General features: G+C 33.3%; 2 protein-coding genes across 7 annotated transcripts in view; one reads left to right on the forward strand and one right to left on the reverse strand.

The window, feature by feature from the left end:
- On the reverse strand, positions 1 to 20,733 carry LOC144966328 (bromodomain-containing protein 8-like). 5 transcript variants are annotated; one of them, XM_078902635.1, is made up of 21 exons: positions 20,642 to 20,733; positions 19,301 to 19,384; positions 14,782 to 14,872; positions 14,331 to 14,400; positions 13,649 to 13,698; positions 13,083 to 13,202; positions 12,688 to 12,768; positions 12,198 to 12,277; positions 11,124 to 11,203; positions 10,667 to 10,828; positions 10,002 to 10,038; positions 9,544 to 9,738; positions 8,525 to 8,775; positions 8,123 to 8,288; positions 7,208 to 7,257; positions 6,761 to 6,960; positions 5,971 to 6,051; positions 4,581 to 4,649; positions 3,998 to 4,175; positions 2,564 to 2,629; positions 1 to 215 (listed from the first exon to the last, which is right to left on the reverse strand). In XM_078902635.1, exons 1-21 carry the CDS (start codon positions 20,655 to 20,657, stop codon positions 120 to 122), a joined length of 2,223 nt encoding a protein of 740 aa, XP_078758761.1. In that variant the 5' UTR covers positions 20,658 to 20,733; the 3' UTR covers positions 1 to 119. The 5 variants fall into 5 exon arrangements, with proteins under 5 accessions (XP_078758761.1, XP_078758759.1, XP_078758762.1 ...); XM_078902633.1 differs by having other exon boundaries at positions 2,564 to 2,647; XM_078902636.1 differs by having other exon boundaries at positions 2,564 to 2,647; positions 6,761 to 6,933; positions 20,642 to 20,724.
- The window catches only part of LOC144966329 (N-acetylgalactosaminyltransferase 7-like), a 24,577-nt gene continuing 19,508 nt past the window's right edge, over positions 19,908 to 24,976 (forward strand). Inside the window, exons 1-2 of one of the 2 annotated variants that reach the window (XM_078902638.1) lie at positions 19,908 to 20,034; positions 24,000 to 24,155. In XM_078902638.1, the coding sequence (XP_078758764.1) occupies positions 24,018 to 24,155 (138 nt within the window). In that variant the 5' untranslated portion in view covers positions 19,908 to 20,034; positions 24,000 to 24,017. Of the gene's footprint in view, positions 20,035 to 20,216; positions 20,291 to 23,999; positions 24,156 to 24,976 lie in introns of those variants that run through there. The other variant, XM_078902639.1, reaches the window with a different exon arrangement.

The raw sequence follows: 24,976 nt of genomic DNA on the forward strand, positions 1-24,976 counted from the left end.
TATTATTGACAAATAATTTATTTCATTATGATTATGGGACTTGAGAAAGCCTCATGAATGAAATACGATTGGCGATTAAAATGAATGAACACAAGAGATGGATTTGAAAGACGAGTTAATTAAGGCAGGGACTCATCCAAACGAGTTTTTCTTTTCTTGGTCTTTCCTCCCTCTGGCTGGTCTACTGACAACCTTCGTTTCTTGGGATCATCCTCCTGAAATAATAATTGAATTATGTTAGGAAAAAATTATATCAATGTTTTAACATACTTAATCAAAGAAGAAAAAAAAAGATTCTTTAATAACCATTGCGCCTTTTCTTCAGAAAAGTAGAAATTTCAATAAAAAAGAAAGCATTATCATTACTATTATTTTCATAATTGAACATTGTTTGGGGCGAGTGAAGAAGGATCTTTATTCGGCAAACAGAAATTTCAAATCATTTTAACTTAATCTCCCTCAGTTTCAAGCTATTAAAAAAATGACATCTTCATGGAAACTCTAGTAGCATCTTGGATGGGCTGTAGTTATAACCAGTTAAATAGGTGGACAAATTGTAATACATAGTTAAATGAATATAATTCAGCCTCACCATGGAAGACTTTGAAGTCAACAAGTTTTAATTTATCATGAGGTGTTGATTTTAATGACTGAAATGTATTTGCATTATTTGCACGATGATAATAAAGGTGTTTTATAATGAAGTTGTTTCATATGACAGTAATCAAGAGAATTATTTCATTCAGAAGCAATCCGTGTGAGTTGGAAGTAGTTTGATATAGAGGGTATGATCCCCTTCCAAGCAGAGGTACCTCGCTTACGTAGTTCTAAATTCACAACCTGGCCCTTACTCATGAGGCGTTATTTCAATTAATCTTCAATCAATTCTTAGCATTTGAAGGAAATTGTTCTCTTAGAATGAAAGATGAACCAAAAAAAAAAAGTTATTTCCACATCTTTGAGGAGATACTGAAAAGTTCCATTCATTATCAGGACTAAATAATTCAAATCCATAGAAATAAAGTAGTATTGCTTTAATGTTAAGAAGTAAGATTTTGTTTTGTGATGAATATTGGCAATTGGAAAGTAAGAGGTAAAACCACAGTTATTATTCAGCAGTGGAATACAGTTGGGTAAACCAATCTAAATCCTGACGGCTTTTCAGAGGGTTCTAACTTTGATTGCACACCACTGCTATGGTATTCACAGAAACAATTATCTGACTTGCTGCAATCACGATTTGACACATTTCATTAGGATAGATTTGGTATAAATTTTATGAGTAAATATGCTTCTAAATTGATATAATTGGAGTTGAAGGCCGTCAAACCCACCATTTCTAAAACTGAACACCCTCACCTCAAACCAGAATACAGGATGCCCCAAACCTGAACAATGATTTTGGATTTGTCATATATCAACTTGAAAGTGTTTTGTTTTTTTCTGTTATGTTTTCTTTTGTTTAGTTTTCCCATTTTCATTATTTTTATATTATGTTGTTTTGTTTTTTTCAAATTTAATTTTTGATTTTTAAAACCATACTTCATTTTGTATCAAAGTGATCACAGAAGCATTCTAAGTTATGAAAACATCATCCCTGTGATAAGAGATAACAAAGTGAATAATCGATACAAACTTTATACTAAAAACAACAAATAATTTTCCAATATTTCCCACTACAAAAAATTGATGATGTATTTTAAATCCCTCTTGATACTATCAAGTTATGATAATCTTTCTAATATATGCTTTTAAAAAATAGGGTTGGGGATCAAGATTGTTCTGTCAAGCCAATGTTAAATTTTTATTATCGACCACAGAATTACCAGCAAATCTAAAAATACAATACAGTAGTATAATAGATATAATAGATGACCACCTATTCCTAATACTAATAGCCTTTATTTCTCCGCAAATATTGCGGGTTCTACACTAGCTGATAATAATAATAATAATAATAATAATAATAATAATAATAATAATAATAACAATAATAATAATAGTAATTATAATCAACAAAATAATCATCATCATTAACATTTTTACCAATATTATCATTATAATTTGCTATAATTGACGGACAGCATTATAATTATAATAAAACGTGATAATAGCATAAAATTATTTCCTCATTCGCTTTTAAAGTATGATTTAAACATAGATCAAGAAACAAAAAAATGTAATTCTATTAATATAACTTAATGAGTTTGCTTATGATACAATAAAAAAAAAAATTTAAAAAAAAGCTTTTCTGATTCATCTTTGACATTTACAGCCCATAAAGCATTGGGATATACTACCCTAGTTAGCCTTTAAGAAGATAAGATAAGAGAAGATGAAGGAATCAGGCATCCCACCAGGGCAATCAAATGTTTCATTGCAAGCTATTGATTTTACTATTAACCAAACTTAACAACAATATTAAGTGACACTTTTCTTCATCAAATTAAATGACTACATAAACAATCACTGCAATCAACCAAAATTATTCTTTGTTAGACATTTAGAATAACAAATGATTAAACAAAAATGAAAAAAAAAAAAATAAGGTAGTTAACTCTACCTTGTCAGAGGCATCAGCTCTACGTGACTGTCTGAGATTCTTGGCATCTGTTGTTTGAACCATGATCTGTGTGTTGACATATTGCTAGAATGAATGATGAGTGAAGAGTGGGATGAAGGCGTGCAGATGGGAATGTAACCGTCAACAAAATATACAGCATGCCAGAAAGTATTCAGGTTTTGGCACTAACTTATTTAATTATAAATCTCATAAAAGAGTCAAAATAGTTCCAAGCATTGTAACTTGGAAACAGATGTTTACAAGAATTTAAAACAAAAAAATAGCAAAATTTTAAGATTATTTTATTTTTAATATGACATGTTTACCAATTATTCAAATCTGAAAATGTCATGAGCAAAAGTAAATGGACACTTTGCTTTTATACAAAAGCTTTTTCAAATCAGAAGACATGGGGCAAAGGTTTGTGGTGGAATATTTAGCTATTTATTTCTCAAAAGATAAACGTCATGTTTAATTATTCTTAATTCTTAATGAATTCACAGACTAATTGGGACGACTAGGAAACCCTCCATTTATAACAAATTATCAATCAAATGTCCATCAAACACACATCAATTGAAATTCTATGAGTGAAAGCACTCCTATCTGAGTACCAACTATATTATTTGGTCGGAATTTGGGCTGCAATTGGACATTACTTTTACTTTTATTTACGAATTATTATTTTCTGCATCTATTTTTCCCCTGAATAAAAATTCAGTTTAGACTTGCTTGTAACACAATTAAATATATCTTGATATAGGTTGAAACCATAACTCCATAAGCATCAGGACTTCAGTGATGGTTTGCAATGGTTTTGGTGAATGGTAATCTTCTGATGCTATTCCTATTGTGTTTACAATATTTCTGGTTATTTCTAATCAATGTCAATCTACTTGCTGTCATCCTCTCTCAACATAATGCTATTTTCTCGCATAAATCTCATTCTCAGTGAATAAGAATGAAAAAAATAAAGTGTCTATTTACTTAAGCACGTGACTATATCATTTTTAAATATTTAAAATTTTATATGTCAGATAAACAAATTCACACGATCTTAAACAAAGGTTCAATTATCTCTCACAATGGAGATTACTAGAAAATGCTTTCTGACACAACAAAATACATTTTTGCAGACGGTGATGAAATGAGCGTGCAATGAATGAGTGAAAAACAAACTAAAAAACTCGAAAGGAGATGTGAGTAAAATCTGTATAATTAGAGGGGAGGGACAAAAAAAAATAAATAAGAAACAATATTTTTTTTAAAAATAAAAAGAAAGAAAACCAACAAAAAAAAAACAAAAAAAGACCAAAATTTTGCTTCAAAACAAAAACGATGAGTCAAAGCAAAAGAAAAAATAAAAAGAAATACTCTTTAATTTTAGCATCCACAGCACCAAAAAAACAAAATATAAAAAGGAAATATTTTTACCTCAATGTGCTGCATGACGTCATCATACATTTCTGTGGCCATCTTATACACATTGTGATCAGACGAATTATACATAATGGCGTTGGAAAACATGAGCATTAAGTCCCTTTGAAACTCCACCGTTGTCCTGATGGCACCCGTCTCAACATTCTTTTTGATTGTGCTTAAATCCATTGGTCTGTGTAAGCCAATGACAATAAAACACAAAACATGAGAAAAAAAGTATAAAATTTTCATAAAAACATAAAACATAAAATGACAGCAAATTATCTTATAAACATCAAGCCTGGATAATTATTTGAGACTTTGACTAACAACTACTGTATAAACTACAACTACAAGAGTTGTTTGTTTATTTAGCAATGGAAAATTTCAAAAATTAAAAAATCAAACAATCAAGCATAATCTAAGAGAGAGAGAGAAAGAGAGAGAGAGAGAGAGAGAGAGAGAGAGAGAGAGAGAGAGAGAGAGAGAGAGAGAAAGAGAGAGAGAGAGAGAGAGAGAGAGAGAGAGAGAGAGAGAGAGAGAGAGAGAGAGAGAGAAAGAGAGTATGTGCGTGTTTAGATCAGTTTCAGACACCCACCTCAACACAACACTTTTATAACCTGGGGCAATGTCATCAGTCACTGGGTGCAAAAACACATTGGCATACCTGAGTGAGGAGATTGGATATAGAAATATGTTCAATACATAAAGTGAATGAATGATCCAAATTTCTTTTTTTTTTTTTGAAATGGTATACAACTCAAGATTTAAGGATACAAAATGACAAGATGATAAGATAATTTCAAGATGCCAAAAAGAAATAAAATATAAATGAAACCCGTATACAAATGAGATATGTTTCACTTTGTCATAATTTTATGGTGATTGACATAAAGACAATACTTAACTATAATGATGCCTTTGATTGCAAACTGTTTAACTAAAAAAAAAAAATGCTTTCCTAATTTATGGCCCGAGATCATTTTACAACCAATATGTCTACAAATAAAGGGTAAAACTATCAAATGTAAATGCTTTATTTTGACACATAACTAAAAAGTTCATGTCCATTGGACCTTTATATTCACATCGTCAGTAATTTTTTAAAATCCCTTGCGTAATTGGGTTTTCCCTGAGTTCAAAACGTTTGTAACCAGAGCCATTGATAAGTTTTATATAAAGTCGTCGACTGTAATGGAAACAATTCAAAAGCTTTATTAGTTACAAACTCGAAAACAACTGGTGTCTGAGAAGAAAACATTAAATAAATGACAGGATGACAGGACAAGATTAGAAATACAGGTCTCTAAAGAAAAACAAAATATCCCAAAACACAAAGAAGAAATACAAGTGGAAGTTAAAGGGGGATGGTGAATTGGCTTCGCCGTGCCCTGAGAAAGCCTGCAACAAATGTTACCAGTCATGGAACCCACAAAGGACAAAAAAAAAAAAAAAGGGACATAGAAATAACTGGACGAGAGAACTAATGGAAGATTTGAAGAAGAAAGTCTACACATGGAAAAAAAAGCAAAAAAGAGCAGAGACAATGGCAAGAAGCCGGACAAGATGGAGAGGATTTGTCAATGCCTATACCCCTAAGTCGAGATATTTTTCTGATCCCCCTGTCCACCCATCAGTGATTGGGTAGCTGGTTCTGTTAGATCCAGTGGAAAGTACTTTGCAATAGACTAGTGTCATATCCAGAGGGTAGCAAGCAATTGCTGTTGTCCATTTTATGCTATAGAAACCGGGATAAACTCCGGCTCTATGGGCCTAATAGCCCGAGGGACTACTTTATACTACATTGACATCGCATCACCAGTGGAGAATTTTTAAGAAAATATAAAAAACTGCATATTTTTTCGAATTCACGGATGACAATCATTACTGATATATGTTAAGATATTTCCTCCACTGGTAAAGGGAATGGTTTTTCTTTCAAAGTCCTCAAGATCAGAGGGATAATAGGCTTATAAGTGAAAACTAACTTGTGAGTAGCTGCAGCCCTCCAGACTAGCATGATGGATTTCTTCCACTGCTTGTAGGACTTCTCCTCCTCCGTGTCACTGCTGTTGAAGCAAAACATGAAAGAAAACTTCAATTCAAGACTCAGTAAACCATCAATAGTATGTAACTTACGTTTAAAAACAAATAATAATTATGGTGTGAATTATATAGCACTCAAAACCAAAAATATTAAAAAAACCCAAAACTTGAGCTTTTATATAGCGCAATATCCACTAAATGTCCTCAAAGCGCCTTACAAAGGGTCCCTGACCAAGAGCAACATGTAACATGTAGAACGAGACCTAACGCCTCAGGTACCTATTTTACACCAGAGTATGGTGAGAGAATGTGAGTAAAGAGCCTTTTCCAAGGACTCAACCCTGCACCAAGCGAAGTTCAAACCCAGGACTTCCGATCCGAAAGTGATGTCATACCACATGACCACATAGCCACACATATTAATAAATTAATACTAAAAACAAAAAGCATATACAATTTTACAGGGTAAGGAATTGAACAAATCTTAAAAGAAGTTAAGGGGATCCTAGTAATTTAAGTCGTCGAGTAGCTTGACTTACACAAAAAACCGACCTGATTCAATTTTGCTAGAAGTCCTGTGCTTTTCTCGGACCCAACAGGCAAACCATGGAACAAGAGGCTCCATAAACATTTCCAAGCGTTTGACCGGAAAACAAACTAGGGATACTTAATTAGCTTTTAAAGGTGATGGAAGTTATGCAAATGCGTATATTAGGAAACTGGAGGACATACCATATAGAGAGTGAGGCAGGACTGTTGGGGAAAGATTCTGACAGTATGGATCCTGTAGCACTGGCACCCAGGGCACTGGACAATAAGTCATCTGGATCACGAATGTCTTCCTCACTCAAATCTCCATCACTAAATCTAGAACTGCTGCCTCCATCTTCTTTCCTTTCGTCGTCCTGAGGACAACAAAAGCATGACTTTGGCTAAAAGGTTCATATATCGGCATTGTTCATAATGTCTACTTAAGTTGGTTTGCACTCCCTATTTCCCCCATTGGGATAAGAAGAATTAGGAAGGCAAACAGAAGGATCATACACTCCAATACTCTTCATACCCATGATTTAATTTAATCATTTGCAACTTGGTTTTAAGATTAGGAGATATAGTGAAAATAATGATGACTGTCTTTATTACAAATTGAGGATTGTTGTGATCTGACAAAATACTCACAGTGTAACTTTTGCGACTGCTAACTCTTGGTCTTGCACCTTTCGGTCTGCCTGTTTAAAAAAAAATAAAAAAAATATGCAACAATTATCAGAGTTTATATGGTATTTAAAACTAAATATAAAACTGCAAATTGAAATATTAAACAACATTTTCATTGCTATACCCAATATATTATGGGATGGGGAGAGGGGGATGAATAAAGATAACTCTGTAATACACATTCACAAAATTCAACTATTGCATTCCTATTGCGTTAAAAAGATTTTTGCAAAAGGCTAAAGATAATTAATTGCGACTAAAAAGAACTGAAAAGATAACAGTTTGTTTTTTAAAACTTATTCACTAAAGAAAATTACTTTCTTCAATATAACAGTTACTTATCAATATTACCAATTTAATTTCAATTTCTGTTGCATTCTATAGTATCTTTTAATGAATTCTTCATAAAACATAATTCTTCAAACAAATGTGTATGCTAGTTTTACATTACGTACCACAATCTTTGTGACAAACTCACTTGTTACAATAGTAATTTATCTTTTTACCTCCAGATTTGGCACCATTTCTTTTTATTTTTTTCAAAAAGGATATAAAAGTAATAAAAGACAAAAATTACACAAAGTCATATACCAGGGACTGATTCAAAAAACCCTTTTAGAAATCTGTATCATCTCCATGGATACTCATAAATATATAAATGAGAGTTTACTTTAAACCTTTTTTCAGAACATCTTACTTCATATTCCATTATATTAATTCTAAACATGTGAAACGAAGACAAAGTGACAGATGAATCTAAGAAGAAGAAAAAATTATTTCTGCTGCTACTCTTATATCAAATCTTGTTTAACACTTTCTCTTGGACTAACCTCCAAGCAGCTCTCTTTACATTTTTCATTACAATGGACAGCCTACCTCTGCTCCGCCCTCTCTTGCTTCCTGTTTCACTGATTCGAGAGCTGATACTGCTAGTGGGTGACAAGGGTTCATTCTTCATTGCATGTTCGGCAAGCTCTGCCTCTGCACCACTGGTAATGGATTCTGCCAATTGTTTCAGAACAACTTCATCCTCATCCTGTGACTGGGATAGAAATGAAAATTTATTGAACATTATGATAAAAATAAACATCAAATACAAACATCTTGACCGCCTTATTAATAAATCTAAAAAGGAAAAAAGGGGGAGGGGAGAGAGAGGGGGTGCAACCTTAAGCTAATAAACCTTCTTTTTAAAGTTCAAATTTGTAAAAACTGTTACGAAACGAGATAATCACAATCTTTAAAAAAACATCATCTACTATTAATATTTGTACTTACATCTTTATCTGGCTCCTCCTTGATACTATCCAAGCCTTCCACATCCAGTTCTGCATTGGAATCCTTGAGTTCCTCCTCCACCACCACCTCCTCCATCTCATCCTCCACTTTGATCTCTGCTTCCTCCTCCAGCCCAACCACTTCCTCCTCCACTCCTTCAACCACAGGAAGATTATTCGAGTTGGAATCCTCCCCATTGTCGTATTTGTGGATCTCAACAGATGAATCTTCAATTTCAACTGTTTCAGTGACTTGAAAATTAAAATTTTAAAATTAAATAAAATACACAACAAAACACTAAATAAGAACAAAGAATAAACTGAAACAATCTCTAGTAGTCAGCACTTACTAAAACAATAAGAGTATTGAGAACATATCAACATAATTTCAGTTAAAGCTGAAGCATAGTCCATAAAGCATGGAACAGAATTTCCTAAAATAATCTACAATAATAATAATGCAAATAAAATGTTTAAATAATAATAATAATAATAATAATAACAATAATAATAACAATAATGATAATAGTAATAATAATAATAATAATAATAACAACAACAAAAATAAGTTTTGAAACACCTTCACCTCCTCAAATCTTAACATAGCTACTGTGTTTTCTATAAAGCAGAATGCATATATGAAAGACATTGTGCAAAAATAATAGATTCAGATGTGAAGGATGATCTTTCAGTTTTTTTGTAACTTGCGGTTTACAGCAACTTGACCTGTACCTAGGATCAAGAAGCAATGAAACGAGACTAAGAATCCATGAAACTCATAAAAAAGAAAATTGTGATGAAGTTGGGACATTGGATTTGGTACACGAGTAATACAATGGCAAGAAATGTGTAATGCACAGCAAAACATTCATTCTGATGGTCCACCGACATATCTCTTAAGTCAGCGGATTGGAACTTATGCAGGTTTTTAAGAGCATGACAGCCTTGTTAACCTTTATGAGGCACGCCAAAACGTATGTACACGATCTGATTTTGATGTGAACCCTAGATATGACTTACCTATGGCAGCATTATCTATATCTCCAACTACTGTCTCCTCAACCACTTCTGTAGTGACATCAACATGGCTGTCCTCCAAGTCTGTTCCCTTAGTGTCCGTTACGAGGGTGCCTTCTGATGGTGTATTTATTGTGGAGGCAGTAGTAGTGACCGTGTTGATGGTGGAAATAGAAGCAGAAGTCTCTTGACTTTGACCTGAAAAACAAATCCAGAAACATGAAATATCTGAAAGCTAAAAGAAAACAAAGACATAAAAATGATGATGATGACAGAAGGATCACGAACTAGCACATAGGAAGGTATTAATTAAGATGAGAAGATTTACCAAAAATTCATGCAACATCCATTTCCAAAATGTTAGAAATAAATCTTTCAAAATCACGATTATACGGAGTTTGATTTTTTTAAAGCTTTTTTTCCAAAGTGCCTTAAGTTAGAATAAATGAAATATCAATTACCTGATTGAACTTGTTGGACATTTTCCTGTTCTTGCTCCTGTCAATAAAAGATAAGAAGAAATTAATCATATCAAAATGGCTTATCTAGTCTCACCTTTGTAAAAAGAATACATTTAAATGGTTATAATAGATGTATGTGATTTACAATACAAGGACCACATTTCTCCGAAAATGTTACATTGCTCTGAGCTCTAGAGAAAAGGTAGGCCCTGAGCAAAACTAAACCAATAATCTTATTCCAGAAACGAAGCACAAAACCACATTGAACTAAATACAGGAGAGTATATATATATATGAGTATTTATATATATATATATATATATGCAAATGAAAATGTTCTCTAGCTAAGAAGTCATCTCCACCTACCACATCACACAATTATCAACAATACTTTTTTTATTTTTTAAACCTTGAGCTTTAAGACGATGACCATTTGCCAGATATAAAATATGGTCAATATGGTTATCATTTGCCTGCCCAATGATTGTTCAGGTGAACAAAAACTGAATCTCTGCCACATTAGCATGGTAAATACTAAAACAAATAAAAAATCAGCTATTCAAGGGTTTGAATCGGCACTCAGCACTCATAATGGAATGTTGTAACTTCAGAATCCATCATAATACCATAGGATCCATATCTACATCACACTAAACATTGTCTACCATTTTGAGTTGTTGGAGTTCATTGGCTGTTTTCCTATCACTCTGTAAAAGAGACGACAGCAAATGAGAGGAGGCTGGCAATTTGGTTGAGACATCTAAAGATGTGGAGACAGCTGGCGTAGAGGTCACTATGGATGGTGAGATTCCCCCTTCATCCATCAGCTGGAAGATAAAATTATTGAAAACATTTTCCAATACTGGTGCAACATACATTATTTATGACTTTAAAATTTCTCAAAGTTGAAATATGTTACTTTCAAAGTTATTCAATTTGAGAGAGCTAAATTATTATCAGATTCCCACATTTTCCAATGTGCTTGGTATCAAAATGAGAAGATTGCTTAAAACAAAATTAATATCACGATTGTAGTAGGAAAATAAGTTTTAAAATCAAGGGTATTAAATCATAATCCAGTCATGGATTGTGAGATAAATATAGTATATAAGTTACAAGTACCGCAGAAACATTGACATTTTCTCCCAGTGAATCTTGGATGCTTTCACCAGCCTCTCCTGCAATTCCTGAATGTTCAAGCACTGAAAAGTTAAAAATGTTTAAAGCATATTAATTAAGCAATAAATAACCAAGACGTGGAAACCACAGTCAACACTTTAAATTGGCCTTGTAGTTATTAAGCAAAGTCATATAAAATGGCATTTGTAAAACACAAAAATCCTCTGATAAACATAAGCTGTAAAAAAATGATTTGTGAACTAAATACTTCTTGGGCTTCCATCCTTCTCACTCTCTTCCTACGATATCTATATTAGCCAACAAATTTGTATTTCCAGTGTCCTTCAGTGTTTCTGTATACATGTTTTGTTTGTTTTAGATCATGTCAGCGCCAATAAAAAGAAAAAAAAATGAGATAGTAAAAAAAAAAATAAATATAGATTTATAATTGAAAGCACACACAAAAAAAAAATAAGACAAAGAGGAATGGTTTAAATAAGGAACATGTAGATTTCATTGTACTTAGTCTGAGATCACCTAAAAGTCTCATCTGGCACAAGCACAGGTCGCCACTAAGAGGAAAACACTCAAATGTTTACAAATCAATCCTATAACAGAGGGATGGCAAAAAAAGATCATCTCCTAAAACTATTCTCAAGACAAAGACAAAAAGCATGTTGGAAAACAGATATAGGGGGATAGAGGACACAGTAACTGCCTCCCTGCCCACTATGGGATCTGTATACACGTATATATGTGTGTGTATGTTAAGTGCATTGTTATGTACTTTGCTTTTGATTGTTACAATGCATAGTGCACAAATTTGATGATGATTTTCATTTTTTCTTCTATGCACAGGTTGCATATTTTCTGATGTGATCGAATAACTTTTTTTGTTTGAAACTATATCACATGTGATTTTGTGATCAATGTTGGTGTCTTTCAACTTCTAGACATGCTCACTAAGTGAGCAAAAAAATTGTTCTAAGAAAAATTCAACATGTGCTCTGTTCACATTTAAATACTTATTCAACGATTTGTTCATGTAATAAATGAAAAAACAATAAAAGTCTTTACCAGAATCCTTGAGCAAGGAATCATCTTGTTCTGCATCCATTACTTCCACTTTCACATCCTCTTCCTTCATCTTTTCTTCACTAAAAAACATTGAACATTTTTTTAAATAAATTTTTTTTTAAAACCCAAAAAACGAAAACAGAATAATAATAATTAAACTCAAGCTCCATACAAAATCCAAATACTTTTTCCTTTCCAGTGCAATAAGGACTGGTTAATTTTTTAAAAGCAAAACTGTCACCAAATTTTTCAAAAGTGACCACTATCAAGGAAAAACTATTGAACAAACATTGTGCATACAATCTTCATACACATCAAAATCTAACCAGAAAAAGAATTACACGGTGAATACTTCATCTAAAAACACTAGACAACTATAATTCATGAGGTTGGAATTTACGTACAATGATTTTTTAAGAATTTTGTGTTTAATCTTAAAATTCACGGAGACAAAAAGAGAGCATGATTCATATTATTAAAAAATACTCACGCTTTAATATTTTCCCACTCCTCTTCCAAACGGTCATCCCATTCTCCAGTATCAATGGCATCTGCCTCAGCCTTCAATTGCCTAAATTAAAAAAAAAAAGATTACTTTTATTTTAAAATATGAATCATTAAATTCAGTCTTATAAATCGTCATAAAGTCAACTACTCGATTAAAAACAACATCATTTACTAATAATATATCAATCCCATACTTTGTAAGTCTAAGAAAGAGTCACAAGAGAGAAAGAGTAAAGTAAATTCTAAGTTCCTGAGATGGCACAAGAATTAGATACAATTTAACATTCATAAATAGATTGCATTATGATTCTGAACCAAAATGGGAAGCGTCATAAAACAATTCCCATCCTCATTATATATTTTCTATATACTACTTACTTAAACTCCTGTTGCATCTCCATAATTTCTTTCTTCAGTTGCTCACTTCTTTCTATCGTCATCTTTCTCATGATCTGAAGGCTTGGGGCATCAGTCTCTGCTCGATCACCTCTTTTTCGTCTATCACAATTCACAGATAGAAGATTGTAGTTTTCCATAAAATATGACAATGCAACCCCTTTCTTTTCCCCTTACAAAATGTATAATTGTTTGAAACATGACAATTTTTCAATTTATCAGTTACCCAAAAATACTTCTTTTATGTTTTTATTCTCTCTTGTCTTCTCCAATAATAAAAGTTATGTGAAATGAAATAAAACATTGACTTGGTATAATTCTGTTCTGTGGGTGTTTTCAGCAACTCAGAAAAATGTGCAAGAGAGCTCAAAAACTTATCCTGTCAATTTGGTTTAGAAAAAGCATCCACAACACTGTCACAATTCTGTTTAAATCGAAAAATTGATACACTGGACCTTGGACACTTTTTAGATATCCATCTCATTTTCAGCAAAATGTGTTTTTATGAACTTTAAACATTTTTAAAAGTACAATATAAAATATCTTACTTTGGCTGCTCCAACTGTTCTAACATGTCATAGTATTGAAGCACACAGTTCTGGAAATGAAATCATCACAAAGTGTTAAGAATACCATCTTTCAATAAGACTTTAAAAAAAATTAATTCAATACTTGTACCTAAAAATAAATTCACTATACTCATTCAATTACGTAATCTCAAACGTTTATTGGACACATTAGAAAAAAAAAAAGAAAAAGATGGGACAAAAGTGGTGAGATTGATATCTGTCCATGGTAATTTACCCAGTCAAAATCACAGTTGTCAATACTCTTCAACAGTCGTAGCGTCACTTCCTTCCTAATGATGCATGGTAACTTAGTAACACTGGCTCTAAACTATCGGAACAATGGCGGACGCCCGTATGAAATATTTCTCCAGCGAGCATAAAAGCGTATTCAGAGGAAAAAAACCCCATAAATTTGATCATGTTTTGACTTTTACACATTCTGATCACAAGGCATATGAAAAGTTCTAGCCAGCATGAAAAATAAAAAGTAATGATTTTCTTTGTTTAGAACCAAGATGGCCACCGTTGCCAGGCAACGTGACATCAGACTATTGAATTGTATTACACATAAGAAACCCATAGTAGTAAAGTCATCTAACTTCACTGAGGTATATGGTGGCTCCATCAGGGATATAACTATTATTTTACTCCCAAAGCATACCTTTTGATGAAACCAATCAGGAGGTCTGTTGACTTCGGCATATGGCTTGATTGCCCTGCTCACAGATACCCTATAAAATAAATATCAAATAATAAAAAATACATTACATTTGTAATCAGCACTAATATCCTTTGAGTTTGCTTGAAGAAATCATCAATTCTCCATGTAAACTGGCTGACTCAGACTGAATATTGATGTCCACGTTGCAAATCCAAAACCAAAACAAAAATTCTAATTCTCTTTAGTGTATCTGTATTGCTCAGGAGCTAGATAGCAGCAATCCTATCATATCACCCCTTGCTCTAGAAATAAGAGATTAAAATGACTCTAATGAGTTTATGAAAAAAATTATTCCAAACTACATAGGAAAAGCATATTTGGATGCACTCTTTTGGCTGTTGTTCATTTCTACATTTTCAAAGCACTCAACAAACCATGGAAACTGACGTACCAATTTTGATCTCCAATCTTGTACACTGCACTGGCTAAGCATAATTTTTCTCTTGTGGACCATACATCGATGGGCTTTTTGGGACGAATTTCTGAGGAGAAAAATATACATATTTGATGGTATGGCAGTCACTCAAAAATTCCAGCTACACAAGAAGTTTATATTTTCAATCATTTGATTATTCTTTACAAATAATACAGTTTTCTTTATTGTCCCATATTTCGTGATAAAATTTAAATCCAAGAATGTCAGACATAGGTTGCATTTGTATATGTGAGGAAAATGAATTTTATACTATAGAGCACTTAACCAAAATTTATAGTTTTGATCAGTTTAGCTTAGTTTGACTCTATTTCGTTTAGCATCTGGATTGTCCTGACATTAAATCAGACCTGCCTAGTACTACGAACCACATTCTACAGCCACAGAACTGCATTCGCCTCTTTGACTCAATAAATCTTATTGAAAAGGAACGTTAAGGTCCTCAAAATCTATATTTAGGACAGGAGCACGTTTGGATCATGCTAAGGGCAAATTATGTATTTCTTTAGCTATTTAAAGTGGATTTTTCTTTTTCCCCTTGGAAACTACGAATTTTTTACATTTCAAGTAAGCAGCTCTGCATTAAATTATAATACTGTTTTAGATGGTGGGTGACATAATGTGTTCTAATGACGCAATGCAACTTTTATTAATGGGGTCGTGAAACTACTATATGTCAAGGAAGACAAGAAACATTAAGTTAATTTAACATTACACCTCGCTAACTATAATCAGGTTCATAGTCATGTAATGTAATAATGATAGGCAGGCCTGCCAACCTTCCCAGGATGAAAAGTGTATTCTATAAACCTAAAAAGTGTATTTTTAAGCAAAAAAGTGTATTTTGTCCGCACATGTGGAAAAAAAAGTGCACACTATACAAAAATTTATATAAAAGCTAACACCAAACCAAAATCAAAATAACCTCTGACTTTATCATTCAAGCAATCTCTAGTGATTACAAAATAATCGATTTATCGAGAAACTAAAACTTAATGATCATTTTAAATTAGTATAAGCCTCAGAAATTGCAATATCAAAGGAAACTGCTTTCGAAACACTCAAAGAAATGACCAAAGACCCTTAACATGTTGGTAGTATTGATGCTAGTGTCAGTGGAAGAAGTGGTGGTTGTTGTAACAATGGTGCTCTAGTGGTGGTGGTGATGATGATGAAGCTGTGATGTGGTGGTGGTAGAAGTGATGTGGTGGTGGTTGTGGCAGTGACAATGCTGTGATGGCGGTTGTAAAGGGGTGATGCCATGATGGTGATGGTAAGAGATGCTGATGTACCAAATGAAGTTGTGATGGTAATATCTGCTAGCCCAGTGCATCAGTTATGAGTAAGTTTTCAGATAAAATATCTGGGAGAGCGGTCTTTCTATTCAATAGATGACATTTTGCAACAGTAGCAAGATATTTTACATATATGTTATCTAATGATCCCCCCCCTTCTCTCTCTCTCTCTCTTTTTTTTTGAGCATTCACTACTACTACTACTCCTCCTCCTCCTACTATTACTTTTACTACTATACCACTAATACTATTACTTTGGTCAAATGATGGGAAAGTCGCAAGTATGTAATATGCAAAGACAAGTTATATACTTCTAAAATGGTTCTAGAGAATTCATTTTGAACCAAATACCATTCCTAAAGCTACCCACTTTGTAATTCAAGACTCGTACAAAACAATTTTTTTTAAAAAGATCATTATGAATTTTATAAATCAAAATAGAGTAATTTAGTTATTATAAAGGGAAATAACCCATTTATGTTTAAGTTAATTAGCAATACAGTTTTTAATTGAAGGCTTCAAAGTCAAAGATGTTGGTTCAATTAAATTTTCACTTAGAATTTTCTATTTAATAAGTGGCAAAAGCTTAAATGTGGTCTGAGACTATTTAAAGTAGAAAATAAGCTTATATGCATAATTCTATGCAAATCCTCAAAAATGTATGAGAAAAATATTGGTGAAAACATGCATCATATAAGCAACTGAAATGATAACTATAGTACTAAATGTGATGCACCATTCATTCAGAAACAAAGTCAATAGTTGGTGTACGACATGTGTGTATCGATGCATCAAATGTATCATCAACATCATTCACATCACATATCCTTTAAAAAATCGTACTAAATCCTTTGGAACTGTATCCGGCAGGGTTGCCAGATTATTTTTCAACAAAATGCCAGGGGAAGACTCAAAAAATGCCAAAACACTCCAAAAAATGCCAAAGTCTGTTGACTCCCACCCACTAAGAAAACTACTATTTTGATTAGACAATTTATATAAAAATCCTTGGTTGCATTGCGTGTTTTTTTCTTTCTCTTTTTTGAATATATAAATTTCCTGTTGTTAATTTATTACCTACTGAACTATAAGTGGAGTGCTAAACAACTACACCACGTTGAGAAAAGTTGTGCATTTAAGTATAATATACAAGAAAAGGAAATGCCAAATTAAAAGCAAAGTCAAATGATTTTTCTAATGCATACGTTCAAAATGCCAATTTTTGAATCTGAAATTTAAAATGCCAAACTGGCAAACTGTATCCGCGAATTTGGGTCTAAAAATCGTACTAAAATACGCGAAATCGTACTGGTTGGCAGGTCGGGATAGGTAGTCTGATGATGATATTAATAATACCGTCTACTCCAAATAATCACAACACCTTCAGATCAGCAAAAATGTTATGATTAACCGAAGTTGAGTTTCCTGACCACTATTGCAACATTTTACCCAGATGAATATCTCGATTTTTCAACCTGTTGTGATTTCATGAGATTTTGTTCGATTGATATCTTGAATTTGCCACTTTTTTAGGTCAAAAATCTGTTGCAATTAACCAGTGACTTTTATAGAGAATCAATTCCATTTCCTGGGAGATGATGAAATGAACTGAGTTGCGATTATCCGGGGTGGATCATAATTATGTAATAAATAATGAAAAACAAAAAACAGAACAGAGCAAATAATTAGAGCTAAATATATGACATGAATAAAAATTTAACGACAATCAGAGAAAAAAAAGAAGTTCAATTAATTTTAAAACTCCTGCTTGGTATAAAAACAGACCCAAAAAAAAGGTGGGGGGGGGGGGGGGGATTAGAAAAAGAAAAAAGTGAGGTAGTGGATTCGAACCAGAACATTAAAAAGAAGATAATGAAAGGTTGGCTAACCCACAGACATCTGCGTAACTTACGTTTTGCTTCATTGTTTTGAGAGTTATTTTAATCTCAGATAATAAAAAAAAAAAAAATAATTTCAAAATTACAAATTCTGATACTGATAGTGTGAGACAGGCAACTATCCTTCTACAGTCCAAAGTAGGGGTATGAGCTTAGTCAGTGTGATGGGCAAAACAAAATTTCTTCTGAACTCTTTTTCTATTTCTTTATCAGTTTCACCCTCTGCATACTGCCCACATTATGTCGTCCTCTCCTCTGTATGCGCACACATATAGGAGTTTGAGTCCGAATAGCCACGAGAGACTATTCACACTCGAGTCTGCCACTTTGTTTTTTGTGACACATTTGTGGTAACCCACCAAGGTTTAAAAGAGCAGGGTTTCAAAAAAGTGTCAGTGTATAATCGTCCATCGTTATTGGCAGACATTGTCTGCCAATAATCAATTTCTTATTCTCAGACTTAGACATGTCTGAAAATAACCACAGCGGTGAAGATAAGCCATCATGTCACTGTCATGGTAAGTCAATAAGTAGACGGCTTAATAAAATTGATCGCGTTTACAAAGTGACTATTTCTCGGGAAAATAAATTTGACCTCTATTTCTCCGTTCTTAAGATTTTTTGGGGGTTATTTGCGAGTGTGTGTTCTAGTGTATGAGAATGAGGAATGTGTGAATAGAATAGTGTGTGTATGCATTTTAAAAAATTCTTTTTTTTTTTTTTTGGTTTTCTTTTGCCCATGCCAGTTCTGTCTTTTATTCTCAATTTTCTGTTAGACTTCTATCTTGAGTTTGTGCTATCTTGTCTTTCAAACTCTATTCCTGTCTTGAGACTTTGTTATTTAGGTTTATTATTTCTGTTCTCTCTTTAGTTTGATAGTGCGGCGCGAAGTGCAAAGTAAGTGAACGGGAACGCGCCATGGAGTGGAGTATTCGCGATTCTCTTACTCTTAGTCTAGAGTTTAGACTTAGAGTTTGATGATTCGTGAGAATTCCCTGTCCACTCTGTTTGAGCATTTACTTTTGCATCGACATCGCGTCCGTTACCTATCAGCTACCGGAGGCTAGCCGACCATTCGGAGAAATAGAGTTCAAGTTTATTTTCCTGAGTCTGAGTCTGAGCCTTGGTGTGGAATAGAGCCGGCCTTTACAAAAGACAAAAAGTCTCAAAATAAAAAGTAAAAGTAAGGGTTTTGAGTTGGGTGCATTAGTAAAACATAACCAGTTTCTTGTGGATCTTAAAAGTAAGCAAGGTATCTAAACGAAGAAATGTATGTATACTTACTGTTAAATTGATTTGTTGGTATACTGGGACTGGGGACAGGGGTCGCCATATTCGAAAGAGGGAGAAATGACTGACAACTGACAACTGACAAATGGATGAAATGAAATGTAAACAAGATGGCTGCCAGAATTTCAATTTTTAGTAGCCAAAGACTAATTCGAAATTTCGTGAGGACATACTATTACCTAAGGTTAAGATGCCTTATACTAATTGAGCAAAAATCATATTTTTGGTTAGAAATAACGGTCAATTTATAAATATTAAAAGATAATATCAAATTTTACCATCTGTTACGATTATGGGAAATTAAGAATTCAATCTGGTTACAAGTATTCTAGTTTCGATCTGCAATGCATTATTTTTTGCTAATGATTTACCAGATGGACACTTACTATTCCCTACTCGGAAAATACGTCTTCGATCACGATAGATGATGACATTTACAAAATGCTTTGTTCTTTTGTCTTGAATTAAACAATAAAATTGCTTTGATATTTTCTACACTTTCTCCCCCAACTCACAATGTATCTATGATGTCAAATTAAATATGAACTAGGCTATTTAATAACAGTTGGCACCTTTTAAGTAAACATTTCGGCGACTTACGTCTCATCACTCATCATCGCCACTGTCATCAAGATTCAAGACGGTGACAAGTAATTTCTGGACTCCTTAGTGATAGTGGAACCGTTGCATGTCTTCCAGTCCTAAGGCTACAACTACAATTTGAACTGGTCTAAGTTTTTTTCCAAGTTTTAGTTGTTGTTTTTTTTTGTTTGTTTTGCTTAAGATAGCTGGGTAGGACTAAGCCAAAGTAAAGTCAGTGACACGTCGGCTGTGTAGAGTGTTGTGCAGTATACTGTATACTGTATTATAATGTATGTGTTGTCTAGTGTGTTACCTAGTGAAGAAGTGTCACGTAGTGTGGAAGTGAATATAACTTTAAGTATGCTCCTCTAAAGATTTGACGAATCTGAGAGATGATACAGTGTAATGTTTTTTTTGGGTTGTTTTTTATTTTTTTATTTTTTTTTTTGGGGGGGGGGGGGGCCTTCCGAAAGCTCCTACATCCCCAGTATTCTTTTTTTTTCCTTTTGATATGAGTATGAGTGTCTACGCACGGTAACTTTAGGCAGTAAAGTGAGCAGCAGCAGTGGGAGTCAAATTGTGACCCAACTCGCCCATAAGAAAGTTATGACTGGAAATTGCGGTTCGCTTTTACTAAGTTTTAGGGGCGTTCAATTAAATATGCATAACTTCGTTATAAAGAGGAATATCGCAGATATCTTGGTATCATTATTTTCATTACCAACTGGGCACCTAACCTCAGGATCTACTTACACGGTAACAGTAACATACATGGTAACCTTGAATCTCGCCTTTAATGTTTGATTTTTTTAAATAACACACACACACACACATATAGAGCGAGGTCCATCCATTGCATGGGTGCCAGTTTTCCGGTTCATGTCAGAATTCCGGTTTCGCGATATCTCGAAGTCAAATACCTCCGGTTTCAGTGTTTTGAGTAAAATAACCTAATAGTATCTGTAAAAATTCGAAAACGTGATTCAGTCAACTTTTTTGAGTATTTCACTATGTATTATAAGTTGGTTTTAAAATCAAATTAATTTCCTCAATATGTTTGCTGTGTAATCATTTAATAATGGTATAAAATCGGTGATGAAATAAGATTAAAGTTTAGGCCGCATTTTCAGTAGGAAAATTTTCAGGTTTGGCAAAGTGTCGAGATTTTAGTTTCAGGTTTCAGCACTTCTTCCTGCTGGCACCCATGATCCATTGCTTTTATTGTAGCGGCAAACCAGTTACCGGAGTTACCGTGTACGTAGATCCTGAGGCTAGGTGCCCGGTTACCGTGTACATAGACACTGCCTTTTAATGTTCTAGTAGGGGGTTTGGGAGGGGGGGAAACCTTTTTTTTTAAAGTCTCACCCCCCCCCCCCCCCCCCCCTCCAAACCACCTACTAGATTATAAAAAAAAGTTTCTCCCCTCCCAAACCCCCCACTAGAACATTATATTTTTAAAATAATACTGGGGATGTAGGAGCTTTAGGAAGGCCTCCCTTTTTTAATAGTTTATTTATTCAAAAAGACTAGATAACTAGATATCACTCTACTCTAGACGTCTAACTCTAATTAGAGCGACGCCTAACACTAACATAATTTATAATGATTATAATTATATAATAATATAGATATACTAAACGTCTGGTTAGATATCGCTCAAACTCTAACTATTCGAACGACACCTAACACAACACCAGATATCACTCTAGTATTTTGGTAAAAGATGACTCCATAACCATTGAATGATAAGTCAAGTGGATCTGGGGTATAGTGGTTAAGCTGTTGACCCTAACTTGAACTGGAAGGTCCTGGGTTCACATCCCAATGGGGATATTTTTTTTTCAATGTTATTTTCTTTTTATTCCTCCTATTTATTAATTTTTTATTTTATTAAAAACTTTTAATAAATCATTAATTTTTAAAAAAAGTTTCTTTATAAATGCTTCTTCTTAGTATTATTATCGTTATTATTTTCTATTCTTTTTCTTTCATTAATTTGTCATTATCATTAGCGTTTGTTTATTTATCATGCTTTACTAATAATTATCATCAAATGTCATTTTTCAAAGTGGTCACAACAGTAAATTGTCGCAAGTCGATGCAATTAGGGCGAAAATTTCTGAGTGATACCTAGCATGACCTAGCAGTTACCACTAATAGAGCGACACCTAATGCCTGCCAAAAATACATTATTTATTCCTTCATGGTGTATCCTAGGCCTCGACCTATGAAACCAAATGCACTTACTTACACATAGAAATTATTTTGTCACTTTTAAACGTTGTAGAATTCTACGGTTGAAAAGGGGCAAAATAATTTCAAATATATTAATAACTGTTGAAATTCATCCAGGATTATCAAATTAGGAAAGTTTTTTTGTTTTTTTTTAGAAAGTAGTGCATCTTTAAATCTAAACTGTTTTTAAAGGTAGTCTAAATAGATTGATATAAATTGTTGGCAATTTTAAGTGGTTAATGTGTGTGGTACGAAATGATATTTCACTTTAGCTGCCTACTGTTGTTTTCTCTTAGCACTTAAGAGCACTCTGGGTGGGGTTCCTGACCTCCCATAGTGGGCAGGGAGGTACTTACTTTGTATTCTATCCCCCTATATGTTTTCCAATTTGCTTTCTGTCTTTATCTTGGAATTAGATTACTTGGTTTTGTCCTGGCCCTAGCTGGAATCCCTGGCTGAGAGGGTAACAGTCAAATGTATAGTTAGTTTTGGGAGATGATATTTTTTTCCTTGTAAATCATCTTTCTGTTATGCACCGTATTATGTTTTGAATACATATTATATATAATTTGTAAACATTTGAGAGTATTCCTCTTAGTAGGGATCTGTGCTTGTGTCTGGATGAGACTTTTATTTGATTTCAAACTAAGTACTTTGATAGTGTGCTCTTGGAATCCATATCTGTCTCCTATTTGAACCAAGTCCCCTTTTGTCTTCCCTTTTCTTGGGGGCTTTAATTATAATTCTAGAACTTTTTACTTTCGCATTTTCTTCCTTTTTACTGGCGCTGATATGACCTTAATGTGTTGCAAGCGCCTTAAAACCCTTAAAAACAAACAAACAAACAAACTAAAGAGCACTGCCCTTAAAATTAAAAATAAAACTTAACTCCAAGAAATATCAATTTAGCTTAAGTAAAATAAGAAGACTTTCCTTCGATTTTTAATGGATTTTTTTATGAAAAGAAAAGTTCTTTTATAGTATTAATAGTATATATATATATGTGTATATATATATATATATATATATATATATATATATATATATATATATATATATAGTATTCACACTGAAGATAATCTGGCGTAGACGCGAGCTGAGAAAGTCTGTTCATTCCTTTTTATATTTTAGGAGGCTAACTTTTTCAGATTCACCTCTCTAGTACAGCGTAAATGTTTAGTGGTCACTCACTTTTGGGTGGTGTAATGTTGACCTTCTTGGTTGGGTCCATGGGTTTTACATACATTGGTTTATGTCCTTGCTATCTCTATTTGTAATTTCCAACCCTGCCCCCCTATATCATGCATCTTATCTATGTGGCTTTATGTCTTTGTGGCAATTTTTCCAGGGAAATAGACACACACATATATAAAGTTATCTTTTTCAGAGAATTTTTATTTTTACTAATCATTCCCACAGTTTATCATTATTTACTTATTTATTCATATGGATTTTGTAATCATCTGATTGGGGTTTTTTTATATACTATCTGGTGGGACTTTTGGTGGTCTTGTTGTCAAGATAGACACATGGAAAGGTTGTTCTTGGAATCTACTCCTTTTCTCTCTTTGATCTTTTTTTAAAATTCATTTTATTTACTAGGTGAATAAGTTACCTCAGAATGTTGCAAGATATGTAAAACACACAAAAGACTAAAACAAAAACAAACATGAATTTAAATCTTTACATAGATTTGAATCCTTGTTTGTGACTAAGAGTTCATGACCTGATTTATAGATTATCTACTTTTTGTCTTTCAAAATTCAAAGATTTATTTGGAAAAGACTGCTCTGGTGAATCATTGAAATGTTAAAATTGATATTTTCTGTTGTTTTAGTTGCATATTGAGCATCTTTCTTGTTTTATTAATCTACAGAAGGGAGGTCTTTACATCATGGCTCGTATAAAGGTTCGATTTCTGGCCAAGCTGAGTGCAGCAGTGATTACAATGTTGCTTCTTGGACCTTACTTATTCCACCTGAGGCTCAATCAAGACTCAACAAACGATGCTGAAGAGTACAAAAAATGGCAGGTATGTTAAAGACATGCATGACATTGAACAGATGAGATTCAAGTCTTCATGCTTTAGATTTTGTCTATTGACAACACATTGCTTATAGTTCATAGTGATGTCAATTCAAAGGAGAACAATCAGATGCATTGTCGGGAATTTATAAATACATTCGCCTCATTGCTGGGAAGAAGTCTTGACGTGGTCTCAACAATGCACAAATTTCAAGACAACCAAACAGCAATGCAAAGATTGAAGAGTATAGGCAACAAAATGTTCAATCTAATTCCATCAGCATCAATGAATGTCCAACTTTATTTATTTTATCCTTTTAAGCAGTTTGGTTATTAGATAACCTGCCACTCGATAGGGACTATCAATCCCAAGTCCAGTTTTTTGGGGATTTTTTTGTGTTTTATTTTGTTGTTTTTTGTGTTTTTTTTTTGTTTTTTCTCTTCTTTCCATCCATCATGGATGGGGTAGCTGGGTTTGTTAAATTTGGCAGAAATTACTATATATAGACTAGTGTCCTATCCAAAGGATAATAAGCAAATGTTACGTCTGTATAATGTTACAGAATGCGGCATACATTCCTGCATGAATGACCACTGCCATCTCATGCAATCACAGTGATTAGTATCACTTAAGAGAACGATATATTTCGTTTGATAGATTGGTGCTGCATTGTAATGCTGTTTATGTCAATTGTGATAATGCTAATTCAGGGTCAGAATACCAGCATTTCTTTTGCCTCTTAGGTTTTTCAGGGCATGTTCAAGATAGATAATGAAAATAATTAGACATAAGCAATCTTCTCATCGTGTTTTGATATTATTTGCAAA

Source organism: Berghia stephanieae, chromosome 2 (genome assembly GCF_034508935.2).
Source record: "Berghia stephanieae isolate SIO BIC M18660-M18661 chromosome 2, UCSD_Bste_1.3, whole genome shotgun sequence".
In the NCBI taxonomy this organism is placed as follows: Eukaryota; Metazoa; Mollusca; class Gastropoda; order Nudibranchia; family Aeolidiidae; genus Berghia; species Berghia stephanieae.